This window comes from Bos javanicus, chromosome 13 (assembly GCF_032452875.1).
Source record: "Bos javanicus breed banteng chromosome 13, ARS-OSU_banteng_1.0, whole genome shotgun sequence".
NCBI lineage: Eukaryota > Metazoa > Chordata > Mammalia > Artiodactyla > Bovidae > Bos > Bos javanicus.
Window position 1 is genome coordinate 34,670,780 of NC_083880.1, and position 19,878 is coordinate 34,690,657.

The 19,878-nt window shown below is 44.2% G+C and overlaps 1 protein-coding gene across 9 annotated transcripts in view; it reads right to left on the reverse strand.

The window, feature by feature from the left end:
* SVIL (supervillin) overlaps window positions 1-19,878 on the reverse strand; it is a 156,514-nt gene that overhangs the window by 33,490 nt on the left and 103,146 nt on the right. For 4 of the 9 annotated variants that reach the window (XM_061436229.1, XM_061436232.1, XM_061436234.1 and 1 more), the window contains 5 exons: window positions 18,778-18,907; window positions 14,907-14,954; window positions 14,064-14,141; window positions 4,448-4,595; window positions 84-173 (listed from right to left, as the gene is read on the reverse strand). In XM_061436229.1, coding sequence (XP_061292213.1) covers window positions 84-173; window positions 4,448-4,595; window positions 14,064-14,141; window positions 14,907-14,954; window positions 18,778-18,907 — 494 coding nt within the window. The remainder of the gene's footprint in view (window positions 1-83; window positions 174-4,447; window positions 4,596-14,063; window positions 14,142-14,906; window positions 14,955-18,777; window positions 18,908-19,878) is intronic. The other 5 variants (XM_061436233.1, XM_061436237.1, XM_061436238.1 and 2 more) reach the window with 3 other exon arrangements.

Sequence of the window (19,878 nt, forward strand, 5' to 3'; positions counted from 1 at the left end):
GGGCAAGGAGGAAACACAGTGAGAGAAGCACTGAGGGCTCTTCTGACCGCAGACCCCTTCCACGGCAGGGCCTCGCGACTCACCTTCCAGGGGTCTGGAAACTGGTGTAGTGCCCCTTGCTTTGCTGGAAACAGGGGATGCTACCGGGGTGATGGCAGTGGGGGACGCCAGACCTGCAGGAAAAACAAAGGAGCAACTGAGCATCTCAGGATCACTTCTGGAAATTCCCAGGACCCCAAGGGAGCACCAGGAGCCCCAACAGAGACCTAACAGTTTACAGAATTTACAGACAGACATGGGACACGCACACTTACAGGAAAACTGCCCACATAGACGAGGTTTTATTGTTTCTAAGGCCTGCAGTAGCTGCCAGTCTGCCATTCCACACTGAACAATGAAGACACATCCCTAACATGCAGATGGGATAAGAGAGTGCAGGTGGCGATTGGAATATCCTTGAAGAAAGAGAATATTGACTTCTGAAGGCCTTTCAGGCACTGGAGGTAGCTGAAGAGAACACATACAGTTGTTCCCTTGGTATCTACAAGGGACTGGTCCCAGGACCTCCTGTGGGTACCAACATCCACGTGGATGCTCAAGTACTTAATATTAAATGGCGTATTGGCATATAATCTACACACATCCTCCCATATCCTCTAAATCATCTCTACGTGACTCCTAATACCGAAGAAGATGTAAATGCTTTGTAAAGAGTTGTTGTAGAAAATTCAAGTTTTGCTTTTCTGGAATTTTATAGAATTAAAAAAAATTTTTTGGGGATTGTGGTTGGTTGGATTTGTGGCTGCAGAACTCAAGAAGGTGGACGGCTGGTTGTTTCTGTAACATCTCTCCAGAGGAAACAGAGACCCGGTTTGTCACGCTGGCCAGCGAGTTCCCCAGCCCTGGAGTCATCTTCCTGGCTGAGGGGACGTGGGGACAGTCTGACCTTTGGGGGCATCATCAGAGTGTGATCTACTGGGCAATTACCCAGAGAGTGCTAGGCTTGGTAAGAAAGACACAGGAGTAACAGTTTACACAGGTATGGATGTTGGAAAGTCATACTGGTCTTGGGTGTGGCTGGGAGCTAGGGACATGCTTTCACCTGCATCTTTCGAGGAGCTGGATGGGGACTCTCTAAGCAGAGAAATGATAAGAGACACATAGAAAGGGAAGACAAATATTCCAGCATGAAGACGGCATCTTAGTAGACCAGAAAACTGAATAAAGACATAGATGAGTATTTTTTCCTAAACTTAGAAGGGATTTGCAAGGGGGGCAGGACGGGTAATTGGTACACGTACAAAGAACAAAATGAGATGTTAACATTCTCTGTATCCATTGTATTAAAAGTGAAACCGTTAGGTGACATTGCTACGTTATTGCATCCGAGAGACCACATCTGAGAACCACATCCCGAGAATGTGTACAGGACAAAAAACCAAATGAATGGATCTGCTCCTCCCTTGTGTGAGTTGGAGAGGAAGATGTTTGTTATACCATAAAACTTGGAAGGAAAAATACTGAAATGCAGTTTACAACTGAAATTTTAGGTGACATTTCAGAAGCTTCTCTGGTAGCTCAGACGGTTAAAGAGTCTGCCTGTAATGCAGGAGAACCACTGGGTTGGGAAGATCCCCTGGAGAAGGGAATGGCTACCCACTCCAATATTCTTGCCTGGGGAATCCCATGGACAGAGGAGCCTAGTGGGCTGCAGTTCATGGGGCTGCAAAGAGTTAGACACAACTGAGCGACTAACACTTTCCAGAAGTACTTCTCAACATGTACATATAGTTCCTTACTGATGTCAATAACGTTAAAAAAAAATCTTTAATTACAAGATCTGCAGAGTTTATATCTGAGTGAAAGTCAATTTTCTTGAAAGATATTAAAAATAAGTAAAATTTGGTATCAAAGGCTGAGACAGTAGCTCATTACCTGCTAAAATGATGTGTAAAAGACATGGGGACATAACATTAGCACAGAGGTTATTCACTGTGAAGCCAATAAACAGGCTTGACACCAGCCCTTTGTCCAGTTAGGGTGCCCCCTGCTGCCCATTCAGGCAGCTGTACCCATGAGCTCTTAAAGGTGCACCCGCTCTTTCCAGCTAGAGACAGGGCTTGTCTGTGATGTGGGCAGGCATATAGATTTAAGTTTCACACTGTTAAATCACTCCCCATAGCTCCTTTCAATGAATTCTATGGACAATAACCAGTCACCTGTTCTCTTCAAGAACATTTTACATCTTTTAAAAATAGTATTTATTTAATTTCTTGGCTGTACTGCACAGCATGTAGGATCTTAGTTCCCTGACCAGCAGTCAAGCCCATGCCCCTCTCCTCCGCATTGGAAGCACAGAGTCCTAACCACTGAACTACCAGGGAAGTCCCTCAGCTCTCTCTTCTTCAAAGGCATACCCTGAATATCTTCCTTCCAGGAGAAATCTAGAATACCACAGAAACCTATGGAGTACTCACTGATCTGTGGACTCTACGAATACAAAACGGGGGACAGCCCTAATGAGGTGAGGGGAGAAAACAGCTCCTGGGGTGAGAGAATGAAAATCAGGCTACAGAGGCCTCTTGGCCACTCATTGCTACACTGTCATCTGATGAGACAGAAAGTCTTGGTGGCTGCAGTGTGGGGACAATTTCATTCTTTGGCAAGTGTAGTGAATTGGATGTTCCACCTCTGCAAATCCAAAAGAGCCAATGACTCAGTGAAACACACGGCTGTGCAGGTGATAACAAACACCAGAAAAGCAGGCCACTGATTTTTCATTAGATTGAAAGTACAACAAAATTATTTCTCGAGCAGAGTCATAAAGCACCTGTTAAATAAAGGTCCCTGATTTATTCAAGAACATGTGAAAGGAAACTCATCCTCTAAGGGAGGAGGAATGTCCCTGATTCTGTTTTCCATAACTGCCTAGGATCAAGGCTACTTCCTCTGATGTCCCCATGGACAGGGACAGTGGTATCCGGGAGTAAGGACCAGGCTTCAAATACATTATGATTTTTAAGATGAAAGACAAAAAATGAAACCCAAGTAAAAGGTCATCAGGATAAAAGTCCAGGCTAGAAGCTGGAAGATCTGAGCTATGGCTCAAGTTCTCATTGTGGGCCTGAAGAATCTGCTTTTGTTAACATAGGGATGGGGGTCATGCAAAGGAGATAGTTCTGTGACTTGATGACAAAAATCCTCAAATGCCACCTCATTCTGAGAGTAAATTACCCTGTTATCCTTTGATAATTCCAAGACTGTTATTGTTTAATCGCTAAGTCATGTCCTACTCTTTTGTGACTCCATGGACTGTAGCCCCTCAGGCTCCTCTGTCCATGGGATTTCCCAGGCAAGAATACTGGAGTGGGTTGCCATTTCCTTCTCCAGGGGATCTTCCCAACCCAGGGACTGAACCTGTGTCTCCTGCATTGGCAGGCGGATTCTTTACCACTGAGCCATCAGGGCTTCCCTAAATTCCAATATTAGTTAAGAATAAATTTGTTAGAAAGGATTCTTCCACCAATATTTGGGTTAATCTCAGTTCAAGAGTTTCCTCTCCCTCCCTTCCTTTCTTCTGCAAATACTTATGCTGAGCCTACAATGATGTAGGCTCCACCTATGACTGAGGATCCTGAAAGGTATTGAGAAAAGCGAACTGCAAACCTACGAAGCAGATGACAATATAAGTTAATTCTATTGATCAAGAAAACCTTCATTACTAAATTGAGAAATTTACTCAAACAATAGCTTAGAAAATGAAGGTATGTGCATGCACGTGACAAAGGGACCCCAGATTTTAACCATTTCCAACAGGCTGTGGAGCTGCAGAGCTTTCTGACTGGTTCATCAGTTTTACAAATCTTTGGATTCCCACTGAAAATCAGTTTCAAGAGCTCAGCTGCAGAGAAGTGACCTGTCTTAAGGGAAACCTCACTTTCCTGGAAATGGATACATCTTTTAGACATCCAATAAAACATCTCTGGAAACAGGGCTTTGTAGCCAGGGAACTCTGGGTTGATGGAAAGAGACCTGGGAATTACCCTAAAAGGAAGACGACAAACTTCTGCACTGAGAAAGGCTTATTTGAGTGAACTGATTGCCAGATGGCAAGAAAATGGAAATAATTTCCAAGCAATCACAGGAAAGGGCTAAAAGTTTGATAGCAGATCTGCAAAACTGCTTTGATGCCTGGGCATTTCCAAATGACTGTTCTGAAATGTGACTAACTGAATCATGCGTCACGTTGAAGACGATGCTGTCATAGGAAGATTTTCAGTTGGAGTGGCTCACAAAATGTGTACACAGCTTCAGTTAAGAGTGAAAACCAGAAAAGACCAAGGCTTGGTTTTTTAAAGTGAGCTATCTATGCCACCCCCCCCTCCGTGGGTGATGGAGCTCACACACAGGTCCACACTCACACTCACACTCACACACACACTCTGACCTCGCTTCACCATCCTGCCGGCCACAGTAAACTGGGTAGAGTCGTTGGCTGCTCCTTTGCCCCTGGTCTTCCAGGCGTCCTCTCTCACGGTGATGAGATGCTTTCTCTCTTCAATAGTCATCTGGCTCTCTCGACTTTCTGTGACCCGCTGTTTGCAGCGTGTACCAGGGAGAAAACAGGAGAGGAAGTCACAGAGGCATGAACGTTAGCATGAGCATTTCATGAGCTGGAAAGCAAAGAGTCGTCCTGCACCACCCCTAATGTCCACAGCTGTTCTACCTGAAATAGGTCTGGCTTCCTTATTCCAGCTTGGGTTACAGATCACCACCACCAACCCTGGACCTTCAGGTTAGAACTTGGCTTTTCACTTGTTTGCTTGGAACACCAGAATATCAAAATGATGCTTTGTAAAAAGAAACAGGAAGAGAGAGACCGTCTTCCTGCCATGAATCTTACAGAGTTTTCAAGTTGCTCTGTTTCACTTATCTAAACTCAGTTGACTAGGAATCTTTGTTCATCATGCTCAAAGAACACAGTTTGCTGAGAAAATCTTACCTACCAAAGATTTTTATCTACATGCTGCTGCTGCTAAGTCACTTCAGTCGTGTCCGACTCTGTGCGACCCCATAGACGGCAGCCCACCAGGCTCCTCTGTCCCTGGGATTCTCCAAGCAAGAATACTGGAGTGGGTTGCCATTTCCTTCTCCAATGCATGAAAGTGAAAAGTGAAAATGAAGTCTCTCAGTTGTCCCCGACTCTTAGCGACACCAAGGACTGCAGCCTACCAGGCTCGTCCGTCCATGGGATTTTCCAGGCAAGTCAACCATAAAGTAGAGAAAGCTGATTAGGAGGAAGGTGAGTTATTAGGAGGTTTTCTGGAACTCACGTGCTTTTTCCTACAGCAACTATTTTATATGGGCAGTTAGGCAACCAAAGTAAGCCCACAAAGATGGCTTTTAAGTCACAGAATATCTGACATTGAGGCTGAGCTGTGCTATAGACATAACCTACATGTATAATAACATTTCTACATAGAAAAGGCTTACAAATGTTTCTCATTGGGGTTTTGGAGACAGTTGCTTCTTTAGCGTCTAAGCCCTTGGTGACATTATTTAGTCTTATTTGGTCTAAAAGGCAGAAGCTGGAGGATTCTCGAGGGAGACTGAGGAGGACGGGGATGGGCAGGAAGGAGGTGGAGGCGTGGCCTGAGATGAGCGGCTGTTCGCAGGCTGACAACTGGGGAAGGTCCTCCAGTGTTGGCCCGAGAGTTTCTGTTCCCTCCTCCTTTGCCCATCCCTCCTTTCATGACAAAATCTCTTTGGGGTTGGGGGCAGGGCACCAGGCAGGGAGTGGGGGACAGTGGGTGGGAGGGGTCGGGGAGGTCAGGAGGGAAGCTGCCATGGGAGCCAATGTTAAGGAAAGAAAAGCATTGCCAAAGAGCAGAAAGCACTTCTGCCTCCAGGTCCTTCCTAGGAAAGGGGTCCTAAGGATGGTGATGACGTCGGTTTGTGCTTGCGCTTTAACCACAGTATCTTCTGAGGTCCGAGGAGGCCCTTTCTGGTGGAGCATCTGCTTTCAAACCACAGGTGAGCTCTCCTTACTACTATGTGGTCTCCCCAAGCTCCTCTTCCCGTGTACGGAGTTCTTTCTTAGATAAGAAGTCAACATAGATCATAATGATCCTCAGGTTTTCCACAGACACAGTGGGAGGATCAAGGAGCCCTGAGGGGGAAATTCATCCCTGGGGACTTGGTGATGCTTTTATTCTCCACTGCTGTCCATCCCACGATGGCAAATTAGCATCCCTTAACTGACCAATAGGAAACACCTCCAGATTCACTCAGGAAGATGACAGAGGTCAGCACCCTTACTCTCTTTAAGGCTCTGGGAGGACGGAGAGTTGCAGGGTAATGGGGCGGGGGTGGGGGTGGGGGCGCGGGGAGGCTCTCCTTCCTTTCCAGCCACATAAAAACCAAGTCTGCACTGGTAAGATTCAGCTTAAGCCATGGACATGGATTTTTCCATCACTGTACCTATACATCTTCCTTTCACAGAACTCTCCTACAGAGCAGTCACAGTCAGGACTGATTTTGAGATCACTGGCAATTAAACTAGGCTAAAAACCATCTCCTAAAGAGACATGGTGACTAAATGCAACATATGATCCTGGTTGGATCTTTGATGGGATGGAGTAGGGGCTAAAACAGGTATTATTTGGGAGAAAATGAACACAGTTGGGATCTAGTCTATGGATTAGATAAACAATGTATCAATATAAAATTTCCTCCTCTTGAGGTTATGGGAGTGTGCTACAGTCTAAGGCTCTGTGTCCCCTGCTCCCCACCAGTTCACATAGTGAAACCTAATCTGGAAAACTCAGCAGTGGCCACAGGACTGGAAAAGCTCAGTTTGCATTCCAATCCCAAAGAAAGGCAATGCCAAAGAATGCTCAAACTACCGCACAGTTGCACTCATCTCACACGCTAGTAAAGTAATGCTCAAAATTCTCCAAGCCAGGCTTCAGCAATATGTGAACCATGAACTTCCTAATGTTCAAGCTGGTTTTAGAAAAGGAAGAGGAACCAGAGATCAAATTGCCAACATCTGCTGGATCATGGAAAAAGCAAGAGAGTTCCAGAAAAACATCTATTTCTGCTTTATTGACTATGCCAAAACCTTTGACTGTGTGGATCACAATAAACTGTGGAGAATTCTGAAAGAGATGGGAATACCAGACCACCGGATCTGCCTCTTGAGAAATCTGTATACAGGTCAGGAAGCAACAGTTAGAACTGGACATGGAACAACAGAATGGTTCCAAATAGGAAAAGGAGTATGTCAAGGCTGTATATTGTCACCCTGCTTATTTAACTTCTATGCAGAGTACATCATGAGAAATGCTGGACTGGAAGAAACACAAGCTGGAATCAAGATTGCTGGGAGAAATATCAATAACCTCAGATATGCAGATGACACCACCCTTATGGCAGAAAGTGAAGAGGAACTCAAAAGCCTCTTGATGAAAGTGAAAGTGGAGAGTGAAAAAGTTGGCTTAAAGCTCAACATTCAGAAAACGAAGATCATGGCATCTGGTCCCATCACTTCATGGGAAATAGATGGGGAAACAGTGAAAACAGTGTCAGACTTTATTTTTCTGGGCTCCAAAATCACTGCAGATGGTGACTGCAGCCATGAAATTAAAAGATGCTAACTCCTTGGAAGGAAAGTTATGACCAACCTAGATAACATATTGAAAAGCAGAGACATTACTTTGCCAACAAAGGTCCGTCTAGTCAAGGCTATGGTTTTTCCTGTGGTCATGTATGGATGTGCGAGTTGGACTGTGAAGAAGACTGAGCGCCAAAGAATTGATGCTTTTGAACTGTGGTGTTGGAGAAGACTCTTGAGAGTCCCTTGGACTGCAAGGAGATCCAACCAGTCCATTCTGAAGGAGATCAGCCCTGATGTTCTTTGGAAGGAATGATGCTAAAGCTGAAACTCCAGTACTTTGGCCACCTCATGCGAAGAGTTGACTCATTGGAAAAGGCTCTGATGCTGGGAGGGATTGGGGGCAGCAGGAGAAGGGGACGACAGAGGATGAGATGGCTGGATGGCATCGCTGACTCGATGGATGTGAGTCTGAGTGAACTCCGGGAGTTGGTGATGGACAGGGAGGCCTGGCATGCTGCGATTCATGGGGTCGCAAAGAGTCGGACACGACTGAGCGACTGATCTGATCTGATCTGATCTGAATCCCTAATGTGATACTTTAGGAGGTGGGGTTTGGGAGGTGATTAGGCCATGAGGCTAGAGCCCTCAAGAATGCGATTAGTGCCCTGATAAAAGGGGCCCCAGAGAGCTCCCTCACCCCTTCAGCTGCACAAGGACACGGTGAGCAGACAGGGCTCTAAGAACTGGGAGGTGGACCCCACCAGACTCTGACTCTGCCAGCACCCTGATCTTGGAATTCTTACCCTCTAGAACTGAGAGGATTACATTTCTTTTGTTTATAAGTTACCTAGTTTATGGTGTTCTGTTACAACAGCCCAATCAATCAATCAATCAATCATTCAATCCAGGAGAAAAAAGTGAAGGTGAACGATGGCAGCGGGGATGGGGGATTAGGGGGGTGGGGGAGGGAACAAATGTCAGCAATCGGTGGGTCTGTTCAAGGGTATATGAGAGTATCCTGGCTATTATGACAACATTTCTATAAGTTAAATTTTTATCAAACAAATTAAAAACCCCTTTCCTTAACTTTCCTACTCATGATTGGTAAGATGACCCTGGTTCCAAGTAATTCTCTGAGTCGCATGCCCTCATAAACTAGATGGACTTACTAGGAAAACCTCATCAAATTTTGAAAAAGAAGATAAGTTTTCTTGAAAAATTAAGTTTCAGGAGTGAATTTTAATCAAAACTATGATACTTGCCTTAAAATATTTTTAAAAATATATAAAATGCCAAGAAAGTTTTCTTTTCCAAACACCCAGACTTTACCATTTATATGGTGAACTCAGTAGAATCTCCCAAGTCCTGGGTGTGGTGGGAGGGGTGGTTAATGACTCAGAAAAACAGTGTCCCCAAATCAGCAATTCCGTTTTGGATTCTCCTGCAGCTCCTGGAAGAAGGTGATGGATGTGGGCCCTGGGATACACAGATATTCCAGGATTTAAAGTGTCCAGAAGTTTGCCAAATCTATGTTAGGGAGCACGCTTTTAATGTGCCTCTAGATGATGTTACTAAACATAAGTTTTTGCTTCTCTAGAAGTTTCACCTTAATTTTGCTACTTAGTTGGGTTACTCAAAAGCCCCCTAATTCCCCTTATCTGACCTTAAATGGCTCTATAATGTAACAATAAGTATACACACACACACATATATGTATGTATATATGATATATATACCTTATATATAATATATATATCTTGTATATATATCATATATGTGTGTATGTATATCATATATATATAATGCTGCTGCTGCTGAGTCGCTTCAGTCATGTTCAACTCTGCGCGACCCCATAGACAGCAGCCCACCAGGCTCCCCCGTCCCTGGGATTCTCCAGGCAAGAACACTGGAGTGGGTTGCCATTTCCTTCTCCAGTGCACGAAAGTGAAGAGTGAAGTGAAGTCCCTCAGTCGTGTCCGACTCTTTGCAACCCCATGGACTGCAGCCTACCAGGCTCCTCCGCCCATGGGATTTGCCAGGCAAGAGTACTGGAGTGGGTATATATATAATAAGGTATACGCATATGGTTTATTTACTCACTGTAGAAATGAATAAAATGTATCACAGATCAGATCAGATCAGTCGCTCAGTCGTGTCCGACTCTTTGCGACCCCAATGTATCACAAGTTGCTATTAAATTTTAGAACTCAAAGTGTGTAAACAGGTAACATGGACCTCTTTCCCAATGTACTTTTTTTTTTTTTTAGCTTTTGACATCATGATTCTCTTATCTTGCTTTTCCCTTCAAAGTTTTTTCTTCCCTCATTTAGAGAAGGGCATAATTCATAGTCGAGTAAGCACTGTGTCATTTTTCCGGTTTTTCTAGGTCTAACTGATGAGATTTAGGATTTGCTGGAAGAGTGAGGGAGTTGGGGCAGAACAGGAATAGAAGCCTTACCCCTTCTAGCCTTTACTCTTCTAAACATAGATCTCATGAACATGGTGCAGAAAGAGGACGGGTAAGGGAAGAGAGAGGGAGGGAGGGAACGCAGTGAAACAGCTGGGAAGAAAGTTGGGTCTTAGGGACGAACAGAGACTTTAGGGAACTCTGCAAAGGGTCAATAGAGAAGAACGTTTTCAGGTCACCATGTTGTTACTTATGGGTTTGTCTCCGTACACCTCAGAAATCACATTTCATTAAGTGTTTCTGACACAGGAGGTGATACACAGAGAGAGAACTAATGTGTGACTAGGATTAGCGTAGCTCTAAGGGTAAGATTCTTCTACAAGCGGAGAGCTTTGAAGATAGAAAATATTGTGATCTGGCTTTTAAAATTTTATCTTACTCACCTTGAGTGAAACTACATCACAGGAAGAAACCATAAAAGCATGTGTTTAGTGAAAGAAATAAAGTACAGCAACAAATCAGCATTCTCAGTTTTCAAAAATGCTGTCACCTTTCAAACCCTGTGCACTGTTAAGGAAATTTAGCTTTGCCACCTCCTTAAGTGATTTCTATCCGTCACCAGGGCCCAGAGCCTCAAGTGACCTGGACAAAACATGGAGGAAGATTTCAACTAGGTTTGGATTTCAAAGTGACCATAATTTGGTCTTGTCATCATTTACCAGCAACCAAGATGAAAGGAGGGCTTCCCACGGGGCTCAGTGGCAAAGAATCTGCCTGCCAAGCAGGAGACACAGGTTTGGTCCCTGGGTTGGGAAGATCCCCTGGAGAAGGAAATGGCAACCCATTCCAGTATTCTTTCTGGGAGAATCCCATGGACAGCAGAGCCTGGTGGATTACAGTCCATGCAGTTGAAGAGTTGGACATGACTTAGCACCTAGAGAACAACAAGATGAAAGGAAGGGCACAAAAGGAAATCTTACTTTGCTATAGCCCTGAGGCAAGCGGAGGAAGAAAATACGTCAAGGCACTTCTCTACACCTATCAGAATGGACAAAGTTCAAAGCACTGATGCCACCAAATGCTGGCGAGGATGTGGGGCAACAGCAACACTTATTCGTTGCTGGTAGGAATGCAAAATGGTCCAGCCACTTTCAAAGGTAGTTTGGCAGTTCCTTACAAAACCAAGCTTACTCTTACCATATAATTCAGCTCTTTGATATCCAAACAAGTTGAAAAATTATGTCCACACAAAAACCTGCAATGGATGTTTATAATAGCTTTACTCATAACTGCCAAAAGCTTGGAAGCAACCAAGATGACCTTCAGTAAGCAAATGGATAAATAAACTGGTCCAGGCAGACAAGGACTATTATTCAGCGGTAAAAAGAAATGAACCATCAAGGCATGAAAATACATAGGGGAACCTTAAATGCATATTACTGAATGCAAGAAGCCAATCTGAAAAGGCTACACCTTGCATGATTCCATCTGTTGGAGATTCTGGAAAAGACAAAAACTATAGTTAAAGAGATAAGTTTCCTGGGAGGGAAGGAGAAGAGGAGGGAGGGATGAGCAGGCAGCCACAGAGGGGTTTTAGGGTAGGATACGTGTCATTACACACTTGTCAAAATCTTAGCACATACAGTACCAAGAGTGAACCCAACTATAAACCATGGACACTGAGGGATAACAGCTTGTCAACTGAAACACATATGCCATCTAGTGGGGGATGCTGACCGTGGGGGAGGCTGTGGGCGGGGTAGGGGGAGGCAGGAGGTGTGAGGGAAATCTCTACACTTGCTGCTTAATTTTGCTGTGAACCTCCAACTACTCTAAAAAAAATCAAGTCTATAAAAAAGTATACTACATATACATATAACATATGTATTATATAAGTATGCGTGAGTGTGCATTCCAAGTCACTTCAGTCGTGTCCAACTCTTTGTGACTCTATGGACTGTAGATCGCCAGGCTCTTCTGTCAAGGGGATTCTCTAGACAAAAATGAAAGTGAAAGTTGCTCAGTCCTGTCTGACTCTTTGCGACCCCAGGCAAGAATACTGGAGTGGGTTGCCATGCCCTCCTCCAGGGGATCTTCCCCACCCAGGGATCAAACCCGAGGCTCCTGCTCTGCAGGCAGATTCTTTACTGCTGAGCCAGCATGGAAACAGTTTATATTTAAAGATTTCAATAAGGGTGGTGGAGGGAAGGACTGGGAGTGTGGGATTAGCAGATATAAACTAGTATATACAGGACAGATAAACAACACAGATCTACTGTAACACAGGGAACTATTCTCAATGCCTTGTGATGCACCATCATGGAAAGGAATGTTAAAAAAAAAAAAAAGAATGTAAAATGAAAGACTTTAATAATGTATCTTTTCTTTTAAAGTTTAACATTAACATGACTTCCCTGGTGGCCTAGTGGTTAAGAACTTGCCTTGCAATGCAGGGTTGTGGGTTTGATCTCTAGTCAGGGAACTAAGATCCCACAAGCCCGCAAGTCACAACAAGAGCATCTGTGTGCAGAGCAACGAAGTCTGTGCGCCACAACGAGAGTCCCTGGACCCCAATGAAAGATCCTGCATGACGCAACTAAGACCTGAGACAGCCAAATAAACAAACAAATACGAAAAAAAAAAGTTTAACATCGACTTATTTCCCCCCTTAGTGACAGAACAGCAGGTTTGCTCCAGAGTTTATCCTCGTTTTTGAAGTGGACACCAGCTGGTTATGCAGGGCTAGGTTGCTATAGACCTTTACTCCTAACTTCAGAGGAAAGGAGTTAAGGCAAGAGCAAGAAAGGCCTCCTTCGGGAGAAGAAATGGGGCGTTTCCCTTTATGAAAATGCCAGATGAAGCAGGAGGACCCTGCAGACCCTCCCTCTGGCTGAAATCCTGCACCTCTCCCTCAAAGACCAGTCTGTCACCACTAGTCCTAAAGGGACAGAACGGTCATGACCTTAGAGGCCACCTGACCGGCCACGGTCCCTGAGCTGAGGAGACAGAGGCCCTAAGACCGGAGTGACCAGCCAGGTCCCACAGACGAAGGACGACGAGCCCCTGGGGCTCGTCACAGCAAAGGGGATGTCCCCACTTTTTCTAACAATTTTGACCCCAGGGACATTTCAAGGGGAAAAAAAACCCAATTGTCGGTATTTCTAGCTTTAAACATCATTGCATATTAGGCACTAACAGAATTCCTCAGCCCAGGCTAGGTCTCCCTTCTGATAGAGCTCAGACAGGGTGCAGCAAGGTGGACGCTGGGGAAGCAGGACTGTGGTTTCCATGCCAACAGCGCCACAGCAGCCAGCTTGCATCAGGACCACGGCTTCCACCTTGTCTCTTCCACACCCCCGAGTGCTTCCACCACCTCCTCCTACTTGATCAAGGTAAGCAAGATAATCTGTCTCCTGAACTGGAGCCAGGAACACCCTGGGCTCCTTCTTGGGCTCTGGACTCATTTTAGAATATTAACTTAGGGGATTATGTGGTAGTCTGAATGGGAGGGGGTTTGGGGGAGAATGGATACATATACATGTATGGGTGAGTCGCTCTGTTATGCACCTGAAGCTATCCAACATTGTTAATCAGCTATACACTAATATAAAATGAAAAGTTAAAAAAACCCCAACCCACAACATAGATTAGAGGGGAAACTTTCCTCTTCAACCAGTTTCATGACTATGAGATGAATTAATACCATAAGTCTCCCTAGAGGTCTGAGCCAAGGTTGCGATGTGTGTGTGTGCTCAACTGCGTGTGACTTTTTGTGACCACAGACTGTAGCCTGCCAGGCTCCTCTGTCCATGGGATTCTCCAGGTGAGACTGGAGTGGGTTGCTATGCCCTCCGGGTGACTGACCCGAAATATATGAAGTAACTACATTTACACACACACACACACACACACACACACACACACACACACACACACACACAGAAATGCAGCAAAGGAGTTACTTTCCCAAATGAAGTAAGTTTCTCCCTGCCACTCAGAAATTGCAATGAGGCTTAATACATGTAGGCTTTTCCTCACCTGATTAATAGATACAAAAGACAGGTATTTATGGGCAGCAGGTAGAGCAGGAGAATAAGTAGAAGCGTATACAGGTTCCTATAGAGCAAAGCAAGAGGGTTAGAGATGAAAAAAGATGATTTACCAGAGCTGGGTGGAGGAGGGGAAGGACAAAAACAAGGCTTTCTCTCACAGAAAGTTAATTTACTCATTGCAATTTCAATTCTCTTCCCAGGAGAGTCCTTCCTACTTGTTTTATTTTAGCCTGCTAATAGGAATTCCCACACAAGCACAGTAAGTATAACCGAATCAGTTCTGTGCAGTACCTGAGTTATTGGCAAGATGACTGCAATTTACAGAAGATATTCAGACAGGGGATCCCTGACGTTCATGGACCATTTTAACACTGAATATAAACTATCTTTTTTAAAGCCTTTCACGTTTTCTCCATGATTGAAACAAAATTTCACGATGTTTTGATGATGGCCACTCTGATGGGCGTGAGATAGCTAATGGGAGGCTGCTGTATAACACAGGGAGCTCAACCCAGTGCTCTGTGATGACCTGGAGGGGTGGGATGGGGAGGTAGGGTGGGAGGGAGGCTTAAGAGGGAGGGGACATACGTATACTTACAGCTGATTCCTGTCGTTGTATGGCAGAAACCAACCCAATATTGCAAAGCAATTATCCTCCAATTAAAAATAAAATTTAAAGAAAGGGCGGGAAACAGGATAGCTTTCCATGCCGGATTGAGGTGACATCTCCCCTCGGGCTAAGAAAACCAAGCAGAGAGGGGTACCCAGGGGAACCGTCTAGGATGAGAGCTACACGCGGTGAGGAGACCTGTGTTAGAGTCAGGCTTACCCAAAGCAGATTAGAAATGTCATTATCATCTGTAAATCCTCCTTCTTCCTACAGGTTAAAACAAATAGGAGACGTTGCAGAGTGTCGGAAGAGTAGGGTCAGATTACAGTGTCACAAGCATTTTCCAGAACTCTGTGCTGGGTTCCAGGAGAAGCATGCACATGCCCACACAGTCGGGTGGCACAAACAACAAGTGAGCTCATCCCCCATCCGAGGGGTGATTATCTGTAATCTGGGGGTCAGACCAACAGCCCTCCTCACCCTCCTACCCTTTGTCCTTCAACTGACTGCATGCTCTTGAATCGTAATTTGGAATTTCAACGGCACAGGCAATTAGAACACGAATGTGGCAGACTGACCTGCCTAGAATTTTCAAGGACTTGTTCTGAGGATAGCACAGAGCTTAGCTTGATTCACTGACTTGACACTTTGATGGAAGCACAGCCAGGTATCAAATCCTAACCTGTGGCTCAGACACAGATTGGGGTTTGTAACCACAAACTCTATAAAAGGTTCTGACTTCCGGAAAACGCCTACAACTTTGGATGGTTATTTTGATCAAAGGGCCTGGGAGTCACTGTCTCTGCCTAAATATCAAAGAACAGGCCAAAATGGGGTTGGAATTTTAAATAATGATTTGGGGAAAATACATAACTGCAATTTAGGTGAAACAAAGAGACTTCTGCCAAATCCCTTTTCTTTCAAACTTTGCTTTGTTTCATTTCTCTCCCTCTTGGGATGGGATGAGTGGCTCTGAAAGGATCATGTTCCTGGTGCTGTGAGCCCAGCCAAACCTACAAACTACGGTCTTTACGATCTTTTAAACTAATTCTATATGCTACAAAAGCAAAGATGTATAAGTCAGGTTAGCATTGTCCTAGACTAAACCAGGCGCAAGAGGAAGGAAAAAGGGACAGCAAGAGAAAGAACCCAAGCTATTTGTTGTAGGAAATGACAGGGGCAGCAAGGTAAATAGCACTCTTAAGTTACAAACCATCCATCCTAATTTTAGGGGGATAAGTTTGGAAAGTAAGGAAGTGATGTTAAGTTACATCGTCTCTTGAGACACGATTGATCTTTTTGTAGGGAAAGGAAAACACTAACTTATTCCCCAAATTGATTTATGGACCCAAAGAATACATTTTTTTTAACCTTACAGGACCCCAAATGAGATGCCAGTTAGAGCACCAAAATTTTGTTTTGTTTTGGGACAAACCCTTCAACAGAAAGAAAAACAATTTAAGATTTTCAAGGCATCCCTCACATCTTTTTTAATGTGGTTATACAACAATCTCTAATTACTCATGGGTTCACATTATATTTTTATTGGATGGCACAGATTTTCACAGGGGAAGTGATTTATATAAAGGCCCATCTCCATTTCCTGCCTCCTTTGCTTTTCCACAGGCTGTAACCCGTGGGACCCTGCTTAGCATACACAATAAAAGCTCGAGGAGGCCAAACTGTAAAATGTTTGGTAACCACGAATATGTGCCTTCAATGAATTCAGAAACTGTGCAGGAAGTGATGACCTGACAGTAAATCCAGTCCCTTTTCTCTTGGAGGAAAAGATGGAAGGTTCCAGAGCTTGTGCCCCTAGCAAGTCTGGCTGCAGCCCAGGCAGCAAGATCCTAACTGCCTGGAGCACATGTCATGAATGCCCTTCCTTTTGCAGAGAAGCATTCAGATACTCAGCAAACCTTGGCCATGTATCAAGCTCCCCTGTCTGCCTTCCAGCTGCCCCTGGGACTGTCTTAAGGCAGATCAGGTTCAAGGCAGCTCTTCTACCACATATGAGCATGGCTAAGGTGTGGCTGAAATACACAGCCCGCCCTTGGGAAGACACGAAACCGAGGGCACTTCAGAGACCATGGGAAAACCACATGACCTCAAGAGAACCCACGATTTCCCAATGCTTGCTACAGAAGCCCAAAATAGATGGGCTTATTTCAACTTCAAAGAGCTTATTGTCTTGGGCCAAAGTGAACTAGGTTAGGAGTAGGAGAGCGATGAGTTCACTGCTGGTGCAGAACCCCTGAGCCCAGGACAGCACTTCCCACTCAAGCCACGGCTACTGTGGGCAGGGTTTACCACCCCAGGGGCAACTGCAGTCACTTTCTCCCATCTCTTGCCTCCTGAGAATCTCAGTCTAATGTTAAGGCTATTCTGATCACATCTACTATTCTGAGCCTTCTGGTCTACCCAGCTTCTGCTGATCCCTGTCCCCTAAGTGGGGCAAAGTGTTGAAATTGATTCTACTATTTGTAAGAAATCTACCTGGCTTTGTACTTTGTAGCCATCCTTTTTACCATGCCATGGGGTACCTGCTTGGGGAAATTTCTTTGCCTCTTTTAACATGACCAAGAGTTAAGAACTAAAGTTACCTTGGAACCAATGCTTTCAAATCAAACTTTTACATAAAGTTTGTGGGCAGTGGCAGTCAATCACTGGAGGGACCTAGTTTTCTTACACTTCTGGATCTCATTCTGGAAATACAGATTTCCTATGTAGGCTCTTTAATATCCAGTCATATTTGAGAGATTTGCAAATGGCTGAGCATTAACTGTCTTTAGTGATTATCTTTGAAGTCATGTCTGACTCAAAAGAGAGAATTCAAATTGCTGTTCCAATTTAACCTAGGAAAACACAGAAGAGCCATAGGAAATAGTGTCAGAACTCTGTCTTCATGGCCCCGTGGACATACCACCTTCTTATGTACGTTTCTGAGTGCATCAAGGTCGTCTTCATCACTTCTCTCTTCCACAGAGGCTTATTACATTGTTTTAGAGCTGGAAGGGGTCTAGGTGATCATCTGGTTGGAAGCATTTTTCCTTTTTGTTTGAAGACCTGTGATCCTAGCAGTTGGCCAGTGGTGTGGCACAGCGCCCACACTGCCCCCAGCCAGCAGGTGCATTTGCCATCACAGGCCCAGGCAGCAGGAAATCACTGTTCACTTTGAAAGTGTGCACTGACTGGTCAAAAGCTGGTCATTATGACTAGTCATTTAACAACTCATTGGTACATTTGCATAAGAAATGCTTGCCCAGATCGACAACAGTGTGTTACTGAATTTTCTTGAAACTTGTAACATACTTTGCTATACTTTCTCAATGAAAGGCTTACCTGATCATCATGGAACATGACTTCTGTGACATGTCCTCACCGACCACAGTTGTGTCCTCTTGTATATGCATGTTTTAAATCTAGGCCTAGGACATTCAAACCCATATTCTATATGCAACCAATAAACGGTTAGCAGTCAATGAGGTTTTCATTCTAAAGGCTTTAATAAGGTGACTTCCTGGCAGTCCAGTGTTAAGGATTCCATGCTTCCACTGCAGGGGACACGGGTTCAATCCCTGGTTGTCAGAGAATTAATATCCTGCATACTATGTAGTGTTATCAAAATATATATACACACACACACACATCTATATCTATAGCTATATAATATAGATATCAGTTTGGTTCAGTTCAGTTGCTCAGTTGTGTCGGACTCTGCAACCCCATGGACTGCAGTACGCCTCTACAGATATAGGTATATAGATATAAAAGGGTTTAATAACCCTGTAAAATCAGACTGCATTTTAGAAGATTTGAAACAGATAAAAGTGCACACTTCCAAATATAGGAACCTGCCTGCTGATGCATTAGGTATGTGGCACTGTTCCCACTTCTAGGGCATCTCCAGACCTCAGCTGGTGATTAACTGAAGCTGCTGTGGGCAGACTTTAGGTGTGGACCCTAGTGGCAAGAGAGAGCTGATGCGTGCCAGGGTGCTAACTAGTTAAGCTGTGCATGCTTGCCTGGTGGATGCACATCCAAGCGGGATGTTAGTTAGAATGCTTTTTCTGAGCACAGACAACGCTACCTTCTTCTTGAGTGACTGCTCCGTCTCTTGGATGTGCAGGCTGCTGGTGATGGAGGCTTTGCCGTATTCCTGCTTTCTGTTGAGTCTGTTTCTCCAGTCTTCCTCACCGCTCTTCTTCAACAGTGCTAATCTAAGAAGAAGACATGCCAACCAAAGACTTCAGCACCAATCCTTCCTTGGAAAAGAACCACAATTTAAGCAAGTTAGCCATAAGTAAGAAATGACCATAGCTGCCTAATTTGAATCTTTCTGAATGGCATTTATTTGGAAGAAAGTATGTCTAGAAAACTAATATAATTATACTATGTAGAGTATTATATTTTCTAAGATGGTCCCAAAGGTTTGAAAGTTTGATGGAAAAGCAAATCTGAAGCCTGACTTCCCAGATAAAAGATGGAACATCATTTTACCAAAAGAATATCTCTGTTTTTGCCTTGCTTTTGGGCTGAGGACACAAAGGAAAATAAAAATAAATGTCCCCAGAGAAAAATGTCTTCTGGTGACCCCTTCTGGTCACATGAGGAATTAACAGGTAATGCCGAAGGTGGATGGTACTTATTGGCAGACAATATAGCAGAAATGAGTTTAACAATTTAAAGCAACAGAATATAGACAATCTCTGGATATCATATGTTTATAATTACAGGTAAAAGCTGATGTTTAAGAATGTTTCTGTTCTTGAATTCTAAGTCACGCTATTTTCTTCCAAATGAACTTGCTCTTTCCAATCTGCCTTCTTAATACAGAAACTTCTCTAGAAACCCATTTTTAAAATGATCACTCCAACTTTCCTCAGGAGATAGCTATATACAAAAAAAGAATCTAATTAACTGAGGTCTTTATCTAACCTACTTTAGGTCAACTATGGTATCACTTGATAAAAAGCTGCTTGGATGTGAAAATTTGTGAAAGGTTATCCTCATGAACACAAGGCTGTTTCAGTCTTGGACATTTAAGTTGGACAAACACAGGAAAGATAAAAGGCACAAAAGTGGCGATCATTAAACTCATTTGAGCTGGTGCTCAAACAATTAAAGATCAGGGGGGGAAATGACTGGACCCTTTCCCTTGCAGCTGGGTCTGCTGGGCTGGGTCTTTTAA